Source organism: Carassius carassius, chromosome 17 (genome assembly GCF_963082965.1).
Source record: "Carassius carassius chromosome 17, fCarCar2.1, whole genome shotgun sequence".
Lineage (NCBI taxonomy): Eukaryota > Metazoa > Chordata > Actinopteri > Cypriniformes > Cyprinidae > Carassius > Carassius carassius.
The window spans coordinates 24043572-24063072 of NC_081771.1; the positions used below are offsets into that span (position 1 = coordinate 24043572).

The window sequence follows — 19501 nt, forward strand, 5'->3', positions numbered from 1 at the left end:
TCTGGTGAGTAACATAAAATGTACAGTATTTAGTAAAAGGTCACACAGATTCCTACTGAAATTACTGGATTTTGCATGCAAAATTTCACCAAGCAATAGTAAATGTCACCATCACTTAAGACGCAAGTTAAGGGATCAAATCACACAATGTATATTGCTACCCCTTGATACGTTTTTGCCCTGTTGTTTCCTAGGATGAACAGATGAAAGCAGTGGAGCCTCCACAAGTGGTTCAGTACTCTCAGGACTACCCCACAACTTCTCCACAACAAGGCCCTCCACAACCAGGAGCCCAGTACCCTGTGCCACTTGATCCCAGACTTCAGCCATCATATGACCCACAACATAGATATACATTTCCACACTACTATTCTCCAACTGATCCACGACAGTCTCCATCAATCGACTCAATTTACCAGCACCATCCTGATTCCAGAAAGCACATTCCCAGCAGCCACCCAGATCATCCTGGCTATCCTGACAGCAGATATGAACGTACACACCACCACAGGCCTGTCATTAAAGAGTCTAAACTTCCAGCTCACACACACACATCAGGCCATGCAGTAAGTACCTTATCATTTAAATGAGGTGTAATTGTTTGCTACTCTGTCGTTCTTTTTCCTACACCCCGTGACAAATTTCCTGCTAATTATAGTAGGAAGAAATCTGCAGCATACTGTAAACAATCATCAACCACTAATAGACTTGCTGAAAGGCTTGCTTATAATAACAACCATTCACAAAAACTTGCAGAGTAAAAGATGGTGAAATTATTCTGCTCATGCCTCAAGCTGAAAAAGTTGACAAATAACTTACAGCAGGATTTGTACAAATTTCAACACATACTATGCTATCAACGGGAAGAGCACAATATAAGACCATAGTGTAATTAAAATGAGACGTTAATATATGTTACAGCAAAAGTAATTTGACATAGGCATTGTTGAAACTAACTAATATATCTACACATTTTCCTTTATTTACTTTAATACTGATGAATATTCAAAATGACAAAAATAAAAGACAAGATTCACAAGGGAACAGCTTTCAGGGTAATGCATTACAAGTAACTTGAGTTACGTAATCAGATTACTTTTTTCAAGTAACAGTAAAGTAATGCATTACTTTTTAATTTACAGTAATATATCTGAGTATACTTTGTTTTCCCATGTATTGACAAACAGCTCTCCTGTTCCCGTGCTGAGAGAAATCTGGAGTATGTGTGAGACTTTGTGTGTGCAGTGTAAACATGATGGTTACTGTTGTTCTTCACTATAAATGTCAACATCTCGCTTGCACAAAAATAGATTCAGTATTCTTCCAAATGCATAAAATAGCATTATAATGACAGTAAAATTCTAACTCAAAATATGATGCAAACCTGCAATAATTTAATATGTTAATAATGAAATTTACATTTGCTTCAGCCTGAGGCTTATTCATTTCACTTTTGTTGTGAAAGGGCTTTTACATATTCCAAATATATATATATATTATATTATATTAAAGCAAGCAAGCAAGCCCAGCCCAGATGAGAAAAAGTAATGCAAAAGTGACATTGCGCATTACTTTCCAAAAAAAAAATTTAACTTAGTAATGCCATTAGTTACTTTTTAGGGAGTAACTCGATATTGTAATGTATTACTTTTTAAAGTAACTTTCCTCAACAATGCAAGCCAAGGGAAATCCACAACACTTGATAAAACTAAAAAAGCTCTTGCCACAGAAGCTTTTGTTATATCAGTGTTCATTAAATTAGCTTTAAATAGCCTTAAATTATTTTACTGCTCAAAAATGTGAAATCAGTCATTTGATGAGCAGAAGAAAGCTTCTTTGAAAAAAAATATTTTTTTATTTTTAATTTTTTTTTTATAAATAATATTTAAAATGATTTGTTACAGACCTCAACTGTGCTTTATGTGATATATTAAAACATGCAGGTGATGTGTACAACTCTTCAGTGTTGTTTGTACAGCATATTCAAAAAAACAGAGAATTTGTTAATATAAAGTGAAGAATGTCAGGTGATGTCCTTTTGTATAATCTAAATAATTTTAATGTTCTTGTAAACTATTTTATTTTTAAATATAATGTATAACTATCTTTCACCTGATTTTGTCACCCTAGCTGCACCTGATCGCTCTCAACTCACCCCAGCTGGGCAACATGCAGGGTATTAGAGGTGTAGATCACCAGTGCTTCTTACAGGCCCAAGCCATTGGACTCAAAGGAACGTTCAGGGCTTTCCTTTCATCCCGGTTACAGGATCTATACAGCATTGTTCGACAGAACAACAGGGAACTGCTACCTATAGTCAATCTTCAAGTAAGATCCTTCCTTTGTCCACACACAACACTATTGTTTTACAGAATATAATGTATTCTCTTTAATACAGCCTTATACAGAGCTGTTTAATATGGTTACAGGATGAGGAATTATTCAGCAACTGGGAATCCATCTTTAGTGGCTCAGAGGGCAAGATGAATGATGATGTGCACATCTATTCATTTGATGGTCGAGATGTACTTGATAATGATGCCTGGTAAGTAAGTCTAACACACATCTACAGCTAAAATCTCAACAGAACTGATTAGTATTATTTACCCATTTTTTTTCTGTATAACCACTTTAATAGGCCAGAGAAGATGGTATGGCATGGATCAAACCCTCAAGGAGGCAGGCAGACAGACAGCTACTGTGAAACATGGCGAACGGGTAGTCATGCCGTCACTGGCATGGCTTCCTCTCTCCAAGAAGGCTACCTACTTCAGCAGTTGCCACGTGGCTGCAGCAGCTCTTTTATCGTACTGTGCATTGAAAACAGCTACATTGCTGAGTGAACCAAAATGTTTGCTAAACCATTATTTTCCTTGAGTCACACCACAAGCTAAAACTTAGTGTTTTATGATTGATGGTGATACTGTTTATGTTAGTTTACATGTATTTTAGAATTACATTTTGACTTTTTATGTATTAACTGCTGTGTGACAGCCATTTGTTTCAAAACAAACTGATATACTTAGGTTTTTACATCATAAGCCTTAAAACAAACACATTTTGTCATAGCAGAGAACATACAATGAAATATTTGAGCATTTAAAAAAATGATTAAAGGTAAATTCAGTAGGGAAATTGCTTTAATTACTTAATTTTGTTTTATATTTTTTAACATAAATGTACATATTATATTTTCACAAATAAAAGGACAGTATAGAACACCCTCAGGCAAAAATAAAAAAATAATCATACAGCTAATTTTAAAATGGACATTCACAAGTCCCTTCACAATATATTGCCAAAGAAAAGGGCTACATTCCAAATTTTAATAACTAATTCTCTTTAAACTACTTTGCTGTCATAACCATTTTAATTCACAATTGTATTTGATTTTATGTAAACATATGTAACCTTTCTACATTTTTATACTTTGCAACTCCGTTACATCAAATATTCCATGATGTAATGCAATATGACTGGTTGACTTTCTCTACAGAAAGATGACGACTATTAATAAAAATATGTAAATCATTGTTTTTGTATTATTATTTATTTTGGTTTGGTTTTTACACACAACCTGAATACAATTTTTAAGAGTTGCAGTTCTCTGTACTTTACAGGCTGCTGTATTCTACAGTTCAAATGTGACCACTAAAAATATCAAAGCATTATTACTTTTTTTATTTACTGTTTTTCAATGGCACTTACATTAATAAACAAATACAACCTCTATTGTTTACTCATCACTGGTTACAACACTTCTAAAAAATTCAGTAATATATATTTGAGAAATAAAAAGTCAATTGCTTGATACTCATCTTACCCCAAATGTTTGAATGGTAGTGTTTAGTAAGGTTTTATTTCGTAATGAATTTGTGTTTTTGAGGGTACAATTTAATAACTCACTCATAGCCCCACTCGTAACCTGAAGTCATGTTTCCATCTGCAAACACAGACAAGCATAACACAAAGTGACATAAATAGTGACACCTCCCAGTGCTGCTGGACTTTCTACCAGGACTCTTGTATAAAGAGTAAATAAAGTGCTATTTAAAGTAGAGCTTGCAGCAGTCTAAATAAACAAGCTAAATCAAGAAAATAATTTTATCATGGCTTCACTGACAATTTTTGGTGCTCAAACTCTTAATTTAAGGCTAGATTCCTCATGTCAGCCTAGCATGCACCTAATTTATCTTTCAACCAATGTGATAGAAAAAAACAGGTATGCAGTGTTAGACAGGTCTGCAAAAATTACCAACCAATCCTAAAATGAATTATACTTCTGTAACTATCAAAATATAAGCATCACTTATACACATTGTCATTTGCTTTCCTTGTTTCCACCTTGGAATATTTTATCACTGAAAGATAAACCAGCTTCATTGACAGGATTTCATTTACATCTACCTGAATCACTCCTCTGTCAAGAGATAGAACAAGACATCAGAACACAAACTAAAAGCTAATCATTATCCTTGTAATTTAAACATTATTCTTTCTTATCCTTAACATTAAATTACTTTTATTACATGAACATGACTTTTATTATAGGCCCCCTATGACAAGATTATATTTAGTATTTTGTGTTACGTCTGTATTTCCTCCTTTACATTTTTTCTTTGCCACTTTTGCTTTGTCTTGCTCACTGTGTGCTGTAGGATATTAAGGCATATGTTCCTGTAATGCTGGTTTGAAACAAATGAAATTTTACAAAAAAAATTAAATACAAAGTACACATATAAAGGAAAATTACTTTATTGGTAACAATTAATTTGTAATTAGACATTGGCTGTAAATCCTAATGTGATCACACTATAAAATTCTCATAATAAAAAAAATAAACAGTAGTAATAATTTTAAAATACAGTAGAACTAAGTGTTCTGTGAACAATCTTATTATCTTTGTGTGATATTTCTTTTATAAACTTTTCTATAAAGTTAACACTGAGTAACTGACATTTCCATCAAAACATGGTCATTCACATATTTTATTCCTTCAACAATGGCAAACTTTGTGTAATCAAGCAATGCACAGACTAAAGTGTTGATGAATAAATTCCCCATCCCGGGTTCATAAGATTGTTATGACACCGTGTTAGCATCATTTTCCATTCGATTTCTTACTCCTGCTTACAGATGAGTAGAAACCCACACTGAGCTATCCAGGATATTAAGAAAACCCTAACAAAAAAGGTCCCCACTCCAGGAGAAAAAATGAAATAAAATAAAAAAAATCATCCAACCCTATAGATAAAAATTAGTAATCAGCTATAAAACTATAATCAGCTATAGTAAACATATTACAAATATCAGCATTCCTTGATAACTGCTTGGCCAATCAATTTAGAGAACTGGAACTAAAAGCTATACAATAGTAATTATTTAAATTTCAATTATTAGCTGCAAATAATACTTCTGCCGTCATGGTACACTGAAATGGTACAAGGTACAAAAGTAATCCTATCAGAGGCTAGAAAGCCAAACTTGCCATGTTTGCCTTCCAAACATTCCTTACAAAAATGATTTACATTCTTTGTTCCCCCTAACAAAAACAACCATATGAAATGACAAACAGTAAAATCAAGGATCTGATAAAATCTCGATCTGAGACTACATTTTTCATTGGCATTCCAACCTCATGACAATCTCAACTTTTATATTTACTTTCCACAAAATGTAATTAGAATTCGATAAAAAAAAAAAAAAAAAAAAAATTGCTATTCCTAAAAATAGGTCAAACATAAAATAACAAAAAGGGTATTCATACTAAAAATAATAAAATATTCTGATTTTGGAGTAACAGATTAAAAGATGGAGAAACTCCACCTGTAGGCACAATTGCTTTACATCTCATGTCTTAATGCTGGCTCCATTTTGTTCCGTTGTGCATTCACTAGCAGCCGTTGTCATGGGAATAAGTTCAGTGGCTATAGCTACTTCTGTAGTCTCCTCCTGTGCTCTTTGATTGCGGTAATGACATGTGATTATAAAAGCACTACAGCCAAGATAAACCACAGTCAGCAGAGTGAAGTAAAAGAAATAAACAAAAAACTGCAAGAGAAAGTGAGAAACAGAATCAGGCCAAAATCTTTTTGCATTGTAAAATTACTGTACTTTCTTCTTCTATTAACAAGTTGGTGGTATCCATAACTGGTCCTGTTTTTCTGTGTAAATATTAACTGAAGTCAATCTAGAAATGTACACACCTGAGAGTGAACATTCAAAGCCAATCCCCTCTTATCTGCCACAATGATAGTGATGATCGTTTTCAGGACTGTTCCAAGAAAAGTGTTTACTCCAAACACTAAAGCACACAGTTCTTTAGTGAGAGAGGAGGCAATCTGGAAACTGAGAAGAAAAACACAAAATGAGTTTAGGAACAAAATGCAGAGAACTGAAGCATTTATTTTTCTTTGTGTTATTTAGTTTTAGTTCCATCAAAAGCTCCTCATGGGGCAAACTACAATGAACTTGAACTTCAAAGCAAAGTTCTTGCACTCCATGAAATAAGCTAATGTTTTCACAGGTGCATACACATCTGCTTTTAAAACAGTGACTTTGAAACACTGAATGCAATGTTTGTAAGACATTAAAACATAAGACATTTAAAAATATTTTAAATAATAATAAAATAAATAAATAAATAGGTTTATAACTCACATAGCGATTGGCACCAGGAACTGGTAGAAGCCTCTGAACAGGGCATATGCCACATAGCAAACCCAGATGTTATCTGTGATACCCATTAGAAGCAGTAGACCAGCCTGTACTGCAGTGATCAATCCAATCACCAGTTCAGACCAAAGATTCCATCGAATTTTCACATAGCCTGCTGCAAATGATGTGATTGCACCTATGGAGCACATAAAGTGTGACTGTCATATAATACTCATGCAAAGCTGATTAACAAAAAGTCAAAATCTGTTCAAAACAGTGCAAACAGTTCGAAAAACTTTTGCAAACATTTTCTACTTTTGTGTCATGTACACTAGTGATCTTCATTCCTAATTTTGAAAAGCCACTTTCCTGTTGTGTTTAGCTCCAACTCTGATTAAGCGCACCTGAATCAACGAAAAAAGGTCTTTGGGTTTACTTGGAAGGAACTCCAATAAGGAATAAGCAATCCTGATTTATACAGTATGTGGTTTTGTGTTTTTCAAGCATGAGTCATGCCAAAGCTCAAAGGTTGAAGAACATGAACTTTGCTTGTTCTCACCAAATAAATCATCTTGTATGATGTAAACCTTATTTTGATTCATGTGGAGATCAAACTTCAAGATCCTATAAAAAAAAAAAAAACAACTGTAGGTCACAGTGACCTGTCAAATGCATTGAGAACACTGATAGCAAAATTCAAATTCTGACCAGTTAAAATATGCAAATTAATATGTTCATGCTTTCGACAGATAACTAATAAACTTATACTATGTTAAGTGAGAGAGCAAGACAGAGATTGAAAATTGCAACAACGAAAAACTAATACTATACAGGTGCTGGTCATATAATTAATTAAAAAGTTGATTTCACTAATTCCAATCAAAAAGTGAAACTTGTATATTATATTCATTCATTACACACAGACTGATATATTTCAAATGTTTATTTCTTTTAATTTTGATGATTATAACTGACAACTATGGAAAATTGTATCTTGCATGCTGCGTATTACTGATATTAACTATATGGCTCTGCATTATCATCCAGGTAGAACTATTGTTCCAACCACTATAGATAGATTCACAAATAAACTGCCTGATTTTACCTCAACAGCTCTCTGTATTCATAAATACACATGAACTAGACAAAATGTCAAGCAATAAGGGGCTCTATCTTCTCTAATACATTAAAAAAAGGTTAGAGTAAAACATACTGAGCCATGTTTCAACAGCAATACCCATTCTCTCAAGAAAGAATACTATAACAATTGTAGAATCGACAGCGTCTTGTAATTCAGCTTTATTCATCTCACACAAAGAAAATCTGCATTGCTTTATAACTAAAGGACAAGAAGATCTAAAACTTATCGGTGCATCTAAAGCAACAACATTTTTATCACATCCTGTACCCACTAAATTACTGAAAGAGTTGTGATCTGTAGCAGAAGAACCATTTCTCAGGCAGTTATTAAGCCTTTTATTAAGAAACCACAACTAGATCCTAGTGAATCAAATTACAGACCCATTTCAATCTTCCGTTTAAGACAAAAATTTTAGAAAAAGTTGCATCTGCTCAATTGCGCAATATATATAATATAATATAAAATAATATAAATATAATATAAATATAATATAATATATACATACATACATATATATATACACATACATACATATATATGTATAAATATATATATATATATATATATATATATATATATATATATATATATGTATAAATATATATATATATATATATATATATATATATATATGTATAAATATATATATATATATATATATATATATATATATATATATATATATATATATATATATATATATATAAACCCGATTCCAAAAAGTTGGGACACTAAAATTATGAGTAAAAATGCAATGAAATAATTTACAAATCTCATAAACTTATATTTTATTCACAATAGAATATAGGTAACATATCAAATGTTTAAAGTGAGACCTTTTGAAACGTCATGCCAAATATTGGCTCATTTTGGATTTCATGAGAGCTACTGTACACATTCCAAAAAAGTTGGGACAGGTAGCAATAAGAGGCCGGAAAAGTTAAATGTACATATAGTATAAGGAACAGCTGGAGGACCAATTTGCCACTTATTAGGTCAATTGGCAACATGATTGGGTATAAAAAAAAAGATCCTCTCAGAGTGGCAGTGTCTCTCAGAAGTCAAGATGGGCAGAGGATCACCAATTCCCCCAATGCTGCGGCAAAAAATAGTGCAGCAATAGCAGAAAGGAGTTTCTCAGAGAAAAATTGCAAAGATTATTATTATCTACAGTGCATAATATCATCCAAAGATTCAGAGAATCTGGAACAATCTCTGTGCGTAAGGGTCAAGGTCGGAAAACCATACTGGATGCCCGTGATCTTCAGGCCCTTAGACAGCATTGCATCACATACAGGAATGCTACTGTAATGGAAATCACAACATGGGCTCAGGAATACTTCCAAAAAACATTGTCGGTGAACACAATCCACCGTGACATTTGCCGTTGCCGGCTAAAACTCTATAGGTCAAAAAAGAAGCCATATCTAAACATATTTTATCTAAATGTTTTCTCTGGGCCAAGGCTCATTTAAAATGGACTGTTGCAAAGTGGAAAACTGTTCTGTGGCCAGACGAATAAAAATTTGAAGTTCTTTTTGGAAAACTGGTACGCCATGTCATCCGGACTAAAGAGGACAAGGACAACTTAAGTTGTTATCAGCGCTCAGTTCAGAAGCATGCATCTCTGATGGTATGGGGTTGCATGAGTGCGTGTGGCATTGGCAGCTTACACATCTGGAAAGGCACCATCAATGCTGAAAGGTATATCCAAGTTCTAGAACAACATATGCTCCCATCCAGACATCATCTCTTTCAGGGAAGACCTTGCATTTTCCAACATGACAATGCCAGACCACATACTGCAACAATTACAACATCATAGCTGCATAGAAGAAAGATCTGGGTACAGTCCAGATCTTTCACCCATAGAAAACATTTGGCGCATCATAAAGTGGAAGATACAACAAAGAAGACCTAAGACATTTGAGCAACTAGAATCCTGTATTAGACAAGAATGGGACAGCATTCCTATTCCTAAACTTGAGCAACTTGTCTCCTCAGTCCCCAGACGTTTGCAGAATGTTATAAAAAGAAGAGGGGATGCCACACAGTGGTAAACATGGCCTTGTCCCAACTTTTTTGAGATGTGTTGATGCCATGAAATTTTAAGTCAACTTATTTTTCCCTTAAAAGGATAGATTTTCACAGTTTAAACATTTGATGTCATCTATGTTGTATTCTGAAAAAAATATTGAAATTTGAAACTTCCAAATCATTGCAATCTGTTTTTATTCACAATTTGTACAGTGTCCCAACTTTTTTGGAATCGGTTTTGTACATATGTATGAAGAATTTCCATATAATTGCACAGAAACTGCATTTGCTAAAATTACAAATGACTTGCTTCTTGCATCAAAACAAGGCTGCATCTCATTGCTAGTTTTACTTGACTTTAGTGCTGCATTCGACACTATAGATCAGTGGTTTTCAACCTGTAGTCCGCGGCCCCCTAGTTTTTATTCTAGTGGGCCGCGGTGGTATTGCAGGTGGGCCGCCAATTATTTTCTGTTAATTTCCAGTCCATTCTAGGGCTGTGCGATTAAAAGAAATCTCATAAAATCATGATTTGAGCGTGCGCGATTTCTAAATCGCTTTATAGCACGATTTTCCACGGCCCTGACCTCCCGTAGTATGCTATCCGATCCAATCAGAATGCATTGCGCCTAGCGCGAGAACAGACTGGGCATATGCCTATTTCCAGGTTCACACACTGTCTGTGATGCGCCTTTTTTCCGAGCCCATGTAAACGGATCAGAGCGTTCACACTGCACGCGGTAAAAGGCTAGAAATAAAAACGTGCGAAAATAATTAATATCTAACACATGAGCAAAGAGAGAATTGTGAGTGCACAGGACGCAGTTTAAGTGAGAAGAGACACGTTTTAAGTGCGCACACTCTCTCCGCGCAGAGCAGCGTGTATCTGAGCAAGCACGTCTGGTTTTGTGACAGAGCAAAGGAAATCTTCGTGCGAACAGAGAGATTCGCACTCGTGCATTATTATAATGTGCTTTCACGTTATTTTTATGCGCTCTCGCTGCTGACCGCATACACATACTGTATGCACACTGCAAACACCTGAGGCACCGCTACAATTAATGAGCTCTATGAACAATGCATGGCAAAAAAGAAAAAAAAGTCCCTGTACATGGGATTTTTTTTTGTTGTTGCCATAAGTCTATACATTTTGTTACATCTTTACTATAGTGATAATTTTGACTTATGTCTGTTCTAGAGACGTTACAACTTTTTGATAAAGCTCTAATTGGTTTTCTTTTGGAAATATGTTTCAAATTAATCCAGAATGCATTTATGACTGTAAAAGCATATCGGTGTGTGTCACAATCGCAAAATTGATCAAAGAAATCCCGATAGTTTTTGTTTTTTTTGTCCAAATCGCACAGCCCTAGTTCATTCAATAAATACAGTTAACAATCTAGCTTCTGAGTACTAAGTTATTAACCCAACAATAGCGGGGTCAGTTAATTTTTTTTAAATGGGCCGCGCAAACATACGTGTTTGGTTGTGTGGGCCGCGAGTTAAAAAAAGGTTGGGAACCACTGCTATAGATCATGACATCATAGATAGATTATAAAACTATACAGGTATTCAAGAGCAGACTAAGATGGTTTAGAGCCTACCTTTCCGATCGCTATCACTTTGTCTATTTAAACTGGGAATCATCTCAATTAAATCCACTAAAGTATGGAGTGCCAAAAGGATCTGTCCTAGGCCCTCTGCTATTTTCAATATACATGTTGCCCCTTGGTAATATTATTAGAAAATATGGGATTAGTTTCCATTGCAATCCTGATGATATTCAACCATATATTTCAACAAGACCAGATGAAACTTCTGAATCATATAGAGTGTTAAAACTGTTCTAAATTCCTATTAAATTCGGATAAGACGGAGACATTACTTATTTGACCAAAAACACTGTACACAGAATCTAGCAGATTACAATTTACATCTAGACAGATGTACTGTTACTTCCTCTACAATCAAAAATCTGGGTGTTATATTAGACAGCAACTTGTCTTTTGAAAATCATATTTCCCATGTTACAAAAACAGCATTCTTCCATCTTAGAAACAGTGCGAAGTTATGGAACATGCTACAGTTTTTTGATTTAGAAAAGCTACTTCATGCATTCATGACCTCTAGACTGTACTAGTAATGCACTGCTAGACAGTTGTCCTGCATCTTCAGTAAAGCAAGGCAGAGGTAGTCCAAAATGCAGCTGCTAGAGTCCTTACCAGGTCAAGAAAATATGATCATATTACCCCAATCTTAAATTCTCTGCACTGGCTGCCTGTTAATTTCCATATCAGTTACAAAATATTACTACTTAGTTTTAAGGTCCTAAATGGTTTAGCTCCTGTGTACCTAACTACTCTATCATGCTACAATCCATCCTGTTCCCAAAATTTTGGACTCTTGGTAGTTTCTAGGATAGCAAAGTCCACTAAAGGAGGTAGAGCTTTTTCATATTTGGCTCCCAAAAATCTCGAATAGCCTTCCTGATAACGTTTGGGGTTGAGACATACTCTCTCCATTTAAATCTAAATCTTAGAATCTCTTTAGCCAAGCATTCACAATTTATCTCATAACCTTTTCATTCTTTTGCTTGGATTGAACATCATTTTTTGCTTTGTAGGAACAGCAGCTATGCTAATTTTTCCTCTATTACCTTCTCTGTTACTGCCAGGGGATGCCCTGTGGTAACTAGGAATTACACAAGCTTCGGTCTGGATCAAGCCCTTACAAAGACCTTGAGATGACCCAACACCTGAGAAGAGATGATGCCAACCTCTCAGAAGACCTCATATGATGCCAACCCTCAACAACCAAAATTTCAACATGCCAAAAACTTCAACAACCATAATTGTACTTGGCTGGACTGTCCAAAAGTTTTATACATAGCTTTTACAGAACCCTTGAGCTGTCAAACATCCGCTGGATAAAACAAAATGACGCTTTTGCTTCATCCATGTGGACTTTTGCTGAAATCTGATAAACTGAGATATCTGAGTGCAAGTAACATGAAAAAGAGTTCCTCACTGTCATTTACATTTGCTACTGACAACGGCTACGTTTACATGCACCCAAATAACCTGTTTGTAATCGGATTGACGGCTCAATCTGATTGAAAAACGTTCATATAAACACCTTAATCGATCCGATTAAGCTCTATCGGAATGAAATTTTGATCGGATTGAAGGGGGTGGTTTACTCCTCTTATAATACGATTGAGCGTGCATGTAAACACTCAATCAGATTGAACCACAAAACTGAAAAAACTGTGATGTGCAATGATGCTGAAATAACGTAATGCCCTATGACGCATGGAACCAGCAGCTATTCCTTTTGAATAAAGTGTTGTATAAATGCATGTCCTGTCATTATAAAACTCTCCTTTGACTCGGCAACTGTGAAGTGGAGTAGGACAACCCGTTTTGGGCATGGTGGGGGGGGTTTGCCTGATAAATATGAGCAGCATAACACAGCGGTATATTTATATGTATATTTATCCATAGACGGGTAAATATTAATTCTGTTGTTAAAAACAAATAAATAGAGTGGTTATTATGTGCAAACAGTGAGAAACTCAATATTATCTATACGTCACATTCACTTTCACTATTTGAGCAGTGCGCATGTCAGAAAAAAAAATTATTCAGATTTGAAGCTTATGACATATAAACGCACATTTACCCGATCACTTTATTTAGTGTTCATCTAAACACTACAATCAGATTCATCAATCGTAATTAATTCAGTCCAATTGAACCAAAAAGTCTGCATGTAAACGTAGCCATTGTAGCAATACATGGCTGGCTGAAAATGTACAAAAATACAAAGATAATCAATAGGGTGATTTTTTTATTTTATGCTGACTTTAAATCTTTCTACCATTTACTGCTATTCCTAAAAAACAGTGTTGGATAATGACAAGTTATCTAAATCTTCATATCTATATTAATGACCAGTCAGTTTTTAAGTGACATCTACTCTGTAATTAATGAATATTTGGTGAGCAAGAAAACATGCCTCTTGTATGTTTTTCTGCTAACAACCTATTCATTTGCTTAAGAAATCAGGGTGAATGCTACTTAAAGTTTGATTCTGTGGTTGAGATTATCAGTATTTTTTTTTCCTTTTAAAAAGAAAATATGGCAACTACAACACACTAAAATCCATCTTACCTAATAAGGTAGAGGCAGCTTCAACTGCTCCGTTGTAAACATGTTTGTTCTCTGTGGCAGGGTAGACTTTATACCAGAGGATGTGCACATAAAATAGAACTAAATAGTAACCAGTGGAATTGAACACCCACCACAAGCTCCAAAGCCTTAAACTGGGAACTTTCACTACATTTTTTAACTCCTTCAGCATCTGAACAAACGCTGAATTTGCCAAGGGTGGGGATTTGTGGTTTCGTCCTTGTGCTGCCACACTGCCATCATTCTCCTCAGGCTTCATTCTGGCCAATTCTGATTGAGCTGCTTCCTCCTTCCTTTGCTCTTCCAGGCGTGCTTGGTTGAAAAACAAGCTACGTTTGGGCCATGGTAGGCAGAAGGACAAGAGTAACCCAAAAGTGACAAACCCCAGAGAGACTGCACTTAACGTCCTGTATGATACACCTCCTAGTGACACACATATCTGACCAAGCACAGAGCTTGTGAAGACTCCCATGAGAACAGATGAGCGGGAAAAGCTGGCTACACGCTGGTAAACATTCGCTGGTATTAGCGAGAAAATGTATGAAGAGTACGCCACACGGGCAGCCATTGTGATGCCATAAAAGAACTCCATAAACTGCATCTCCAGCAATGAGGTTCCCAAAAGCAGGACAAGCCAAATGGAAACATGACTCAAGCTCTGTAGGATCAGCAAAGGTTTGTATCGTAGGTAATCTGTCAGCAGAAAGACAGGCACCAGCACAGCCATATAAGAATATGTGAGGACTGGATTGATTTCATTGGTGACCTGTAAAAACCACAGAAAGCCATTATTACATGGGGTAGACAAAGCAGAGATAACTGTAACGTGCAATAAACGTAATAGCAATAACAGACCATGCACTTACCTCCACCACCAGAAATGTACAGTGTGAAATGTCAGATTATGAATACTTTAATTGTTAACCCCAGGTAAAGCATGAACATTGTGAAAAAACTTTAATCCAGGACTTTGTTTATAATGACCCAGCCCTTCTGTATGCTATCTGAAATGAGGGTAGTGCACATAGAGAACACATGGTATCCCAGATTATACTTCATATAATTGTGGAAAAGGGGTTGATTTTGAACTACAGTTTTAGTCCATATCAAAAGTGAATCTTTGGGATGATTGAAATAAGTATTTTCCTCATACACTATATTGCCAAGAGTATTGGGACACCCCCTTCTAATAAACAGATCCGATTACTTTTTAGGAATTTCTATTAGTGCATTAGTAAACATAGTGATATTCTAGGGAATAGTGTGCTTCTAGTTTTATTGCAACAGTTTGGACAGGACCCTTTTCTATTCTAAAATGACAATGCCATTGTGTTTAAAGAAAGGCTCAAAAAGAAATTATTTATTCAGTCAATGTGGAAGAACTTGACTGGTCTGCAGAAAGCTAAGTCGTGTGATTTTAAATACAGACCTGGAGCCAAAAACTCACCAACAAACATCAATGACCTGTACATATGGGTACAGTCGTTTTATTCACTTACAAAACTGTTGCAACAGAGATGGAAATAAAATGTTAATACAAAAATTATGTTTCCATCTTTGTTGCCATAGTTTTGGAAGTAGCTTTTTTCTGTTCTAAAGAAGGGGGTGTCTATAAATACTTTTGTCCATATAGTGTATGTACAAGTCATTGGTGTTTGGTGATGAGTTTTTGGCTATTCATGTAAGAATAGAAAAGGGTCCCATCCAAATTGTTTCTATAAAATTAAAAGCACACAATTCCCTAGAATATCATTATATAAATATTAAATATTAAGACTTATGTTCATGGAAATTACAAAGTAGTCAAACCTGTTCATTAGAAGAGAGTGTTCCAATACTTTTGGCAATATACTACATCATTGTTACAGCCCATCATTCATAATCTGATGATGTGTTGTGGATAACATTATTACGTCAACATAAAACAATAATTCACATTACAATAATTTACGATTACTTTACCACATTAGACTATTACAATTACACAGCATAAATGTAACATTGGCCTTTGTACTTCTAGTTTAATTGTAACTGACTGCAATACTGCAAGTTATAAATTGAACTGACATGGGTAACGACTGTTAATATATCAAAAGACGTCTGATGCAATTTTCAAAGCATCAAGCTAAATATTGCCTGAAAAAAATAAACCCAAACAAATGATCAATACACAATAGTTACCAAAGAAGGAAGACCTTTAGGTGTCCTTTTATTTACTAATATTTAATACAAATATGTAATGTGAAAGATAACATGGGCTAAACAGAAGTGTTGTAATCCATGAGACAAACACTGGGCTAAAAACAAGTCAAAACATGGACCTACTGTAATCTATTTTGCAGTATTGAAGAGTGGAAAATTCCTATACAGATATTCCCTGTATGTGGTTGACTAATTTTATGGTTTTAGTACTAACCTTATTTAAAAAACACCCAGTTAGAGCCTGATAAGATCAGTACACTGAGTACAAATTCATGAGTGTTCACAAATGTAATCGTATAGTTAATAAATCCACCTATAAATAAATCAGCATAATTGTTTCAGTGCCTCCTCAAAGCAGATCTGACCCACTTTGGAGGAATGTGAACTCTGACCACATTCACATGGCTTGTCAGACCCCAGTAGCTTTGTCAGAGTTTGAAAACTCACACAGTCATGTGTCGACTAGATACTGGGAAAATAAATAAATACATATGTTCAAAAAAGTTTTTTTAACTTTGAAGTATAATTGATAAAAATTCAAGATTGAATTATATTTTAAGTGTTTTTTTTCTTCCAACAAACTCAGAAAAAGATTAGAATAAAAGTAGAATAGCACCACACCTGTTCTCTAGTGAAGTTTTTCTCTGTACTGAGCAGGTATGGTGTGATAAACGGCTCTCCAGGCTTCAGCTGCACCATGAAGCCATAGAAACAAAGATAAACCACGGACCATATCCAGGTACTGGTCTTCTGCGTTTGGGTTTCTGGATCTTCCTTGATTTCATGGATGACCGGCTCTGGAGTCACATTTTCCACAGTGTGTCCATTGCCATCAGTCCTCGTGTCCTCCTTAACATCCTCAGTGCATTCATTGCATGTAATCACTTCCACCATGTTACAGCAATAATGATGCTGTAAAGCTAAACTATTTACTGATGTATAAAATACAAAAGGTACGTTGATCCTCAAATTTAATAGCTGAAGGCTTAGCAGTGATCACAGTCCAGTAACAATCAAGCGACTGCACAAGGCAGTAAATCCTAAGGCATGTGTTGTGTTAACTATTACTGGAGGCTGAGAGGAATTATTCAGAATGATACAGCAATGTGTTAAACAGCTACAAGCTGACATTTTCTGTGTGTAAGCATTCACCTTTGTCCAACTTTCAACACCATCAATGATTACAAAGTACTACCTTAATGGACTGCACATTGTGATTCTGTAAAGAAGCACAAAGCAAATCCAATTGTTATATGGCAAATATGTACTCTAATGAGCATAGTTATACATATATACAAATATTATTCACACTTAGTCTGTTATTTTCTTGTTCTTGGGTCCTATAATAAATAATAAATAGATTTTAACAACATATTAAACTGAAATATCTATCAGAACACTTATAGCCACGTGTCAGTCAAAGGGGGTTGCAAACATGTGCTCTTGTATCTAATGCATATGAAATTACTGTAAATGTTCTGTAACAGACTGAGTGAACTCACATTTATCCACAAATCAAATGTGCAATGTCAGCTCTTACACATATCTCATGACTACGTCTGCTTGTTCATGCATAACAATGTCTCGCGGTCTCTTAATGTTGTTTGCACATAATCCAACCAATATTCAAGTATGCAAGTCACTTAAGCGACAACAACGCGACAGACTTTAGCCCATCGGTATGGAATAGCCAGACGTACCAGATATGTCACTGAAAGAAGTTCTTCAGTCTAAAATCCACGACAGACACACGCCTGCAGTTACGCGCGCCCAATGACACATGGTCTGCGCATGCGCACCGGATGTTTATCTGAAGTTGATGAACGAATCGTTCTTTAAAAGAATCTCTTTAATGAACACATATAACCATGGGACATTTCACAAAACCGGTCTAAATGATTCGTTCAGAACGAATCAGCCTCGAGTTAACTGAATGAACTGAGCCGATATTCATTGGGGAGTTTTAACTCTGTATAAAATATCTTTATTTTTTTTGACAAACAGAGCTTTTCAATCATGGTGTTAAATTGTATAAGCCAATCCGAAAGAATAATTTGCCATGTGTGTTTTGAGAATCTACAACATGAATTCTATACAGTTAGCTAATAGGCCTACATCAAAACATGAAGCTGCTGTTTTTTTTTGTTTTTTTTTTGTCTGTTTGTTTGTTTTGTTTGTTTTTTTTCAGCCACAACGTAACACATGCATTCCAGCGTGTCTATTATAAGCACTGGAGATAAAAACCCATCGCTCTACTTTAGGCTTGCAACTAAAAGATACGTATTCAGAATGTTACAAAATGTGAACATTCTGTACTAAGCATGGTAAGAAAGTCTAGTAGTCCTTGTCATTTGTAGTCCTTGTTGTTTATACGCAGTTTTAAGTGAAGTAGAGATGGATGAGTTAGGATGTCTTACCAACAGAGGGCACTCCAGGGAGCGTAAGATAAATATATCTGAGCAACACTAGGGGATCTTCTTAAACATGTTCAAACCTTGGGAAAGGGGCTCAATTTTCAATGTAGGAATGTGAAGCACCACTCTGTGGAACCTCATTCAGGTGACAACAACTGTCCTGTACATTTTACACCCCTGCTTTGTAATTGCATTAACAACAAACTATTTACTTTCCCAGTTCCTAAGTCTTATTAAGTATTTTAAAAAGCTAGTGGCTGACGTCACTTCAAAACTAAAATATAAAACACATCAAGGAAATTATTTATCACATTTACCATCAGCAGCATGTCATGTGTTTTCTACTGTCCTCATGTATTATGGTCCAGGTCAGGAGTGCTAAAGCTTTTGTAAAAGACAGACTCAAGCTGTTGCCTTTTCTTTCACTGAGATACAGGGGGAACAAATATTTTACCACAAAAAGGCATTTTAGAATTATACTAAAAGGCTTTTTATTTGCTAAAAATTATAAACTATCAGTCAGATGACAGAAGGCATGTAGACCGCTTTTTCAGCAAAGTTTTGATTATGTTGATTTATTAAATTTAAAGGCTTTAAAAATGTGTATAAAATATTATATAAAATATTATACTGTGGGATTTATAGGATTGAAATAAATAGGTACACTTTTATTTTATTAATTTAAGCATCAACCTTGGTCCGAAACCTGGTATTTTACCAAACTGGAGAATTTCCACCTTTCCTCACTTTCATAGGCATCAGGCTCACTGTCCACACTACAGTATCTGTTCTTTTAAAACAACGGTTATGAAATGTCATGACTGTATAACACATGTCTACAAAAGTCAATACTCATCAGA

The 19501-nt window shown here is 35.1% G+C and overlaps 2 protein-coding genes across 3 annotated transcripts in view; one reads left to right on the forward strand and one right to left on the reverse strand.

The window, feature by feature from the left end:
- Positions 1-3531, forward strand: part of col18a1b (collagen type XVIII alpha 1 chain b) — a 32353-nt gene extending 28822 nt beyond the window's left edge. Inside the window, exons 37-41 of the mRNA XM_059497829.1 lie at positions 1-4; positions 195-566; positions 2131-2328; positions 2430-2545; positions 2639-3531. The exon at positions 1-4 is cut by the window's left edge and continues 29 nt beyond it. Coding sequence (XP_059353812.1) covers positions 1-4; positions 195-566; positions 2131-2328; positions 2430-2545; positions 2639-2843 — 895 coding nt within the window. The 3' untranslated portion in view covers positions 2844-3531. The remainder of the gene's footprint in view (positions 5-194; positions 567-2130; positions 2329-2429; positions 2546-2638) is intronic.
- A 1770-nt stretch (positions 3532-5301) lies between these two features.
- slc19a1 (solute carrier family 19 member 1) lies at positions 5302-17995 on the reverse strand. 2 transcript variants are annotated; one of them, XM_059571329.1, is made up of 7 exons: positions 17928-17995; positions 17380-17446; positions 16849-17152; positions 14008-14791; positions 6661-6853; positions 6207-6348; positions 5302-6051 (listed from the first exon to the last, which is right to left on the reverse strand). In XM_059571329.1, the coding sequence occupies exons 2-7, from the start codon at positions 17400-17402 to the stop codon at positions 5851-5853; spliced, it is 1647 nt and encodes a 548-aa protein (XP_059427312.1). In that variant the 5' UTR covers positions 17403-17446; positions 17928-17995; the 3' UTR covers positions 5302-5850. The 2 variants fall into 2 exon arrangements, with proteins under 2 accessions (XP_059427312.1, XP_059427313.1); XM_059571330.1 differs by having other exon boundaries at positions 16849-17446.
- Between the last annotated feature and the right edge of the window lie 1506 nt (positions 17996-19501).

Coding starts and splice junctions, on each gene's coding strand:
- slc19a1 (XM_059571329.1), bottom strand. CDS start 17,402: ATGGTGTTGAAAGTTGGACAAAG. Junction 17,153..17,379: donor GTGTTGAAAGTTGGACAAAG/GTGAATGCTTAC, acceptor ATCAGTAAATAG/TTTAGCTTTACAGCATCATT. Junction 6,854..14,007: donor AGCTGCCTCTACCTTATTAG/GTAAGATGGATT, acceptor TGTGCTCCATAG/GTGCAATCACATCATTTGCA.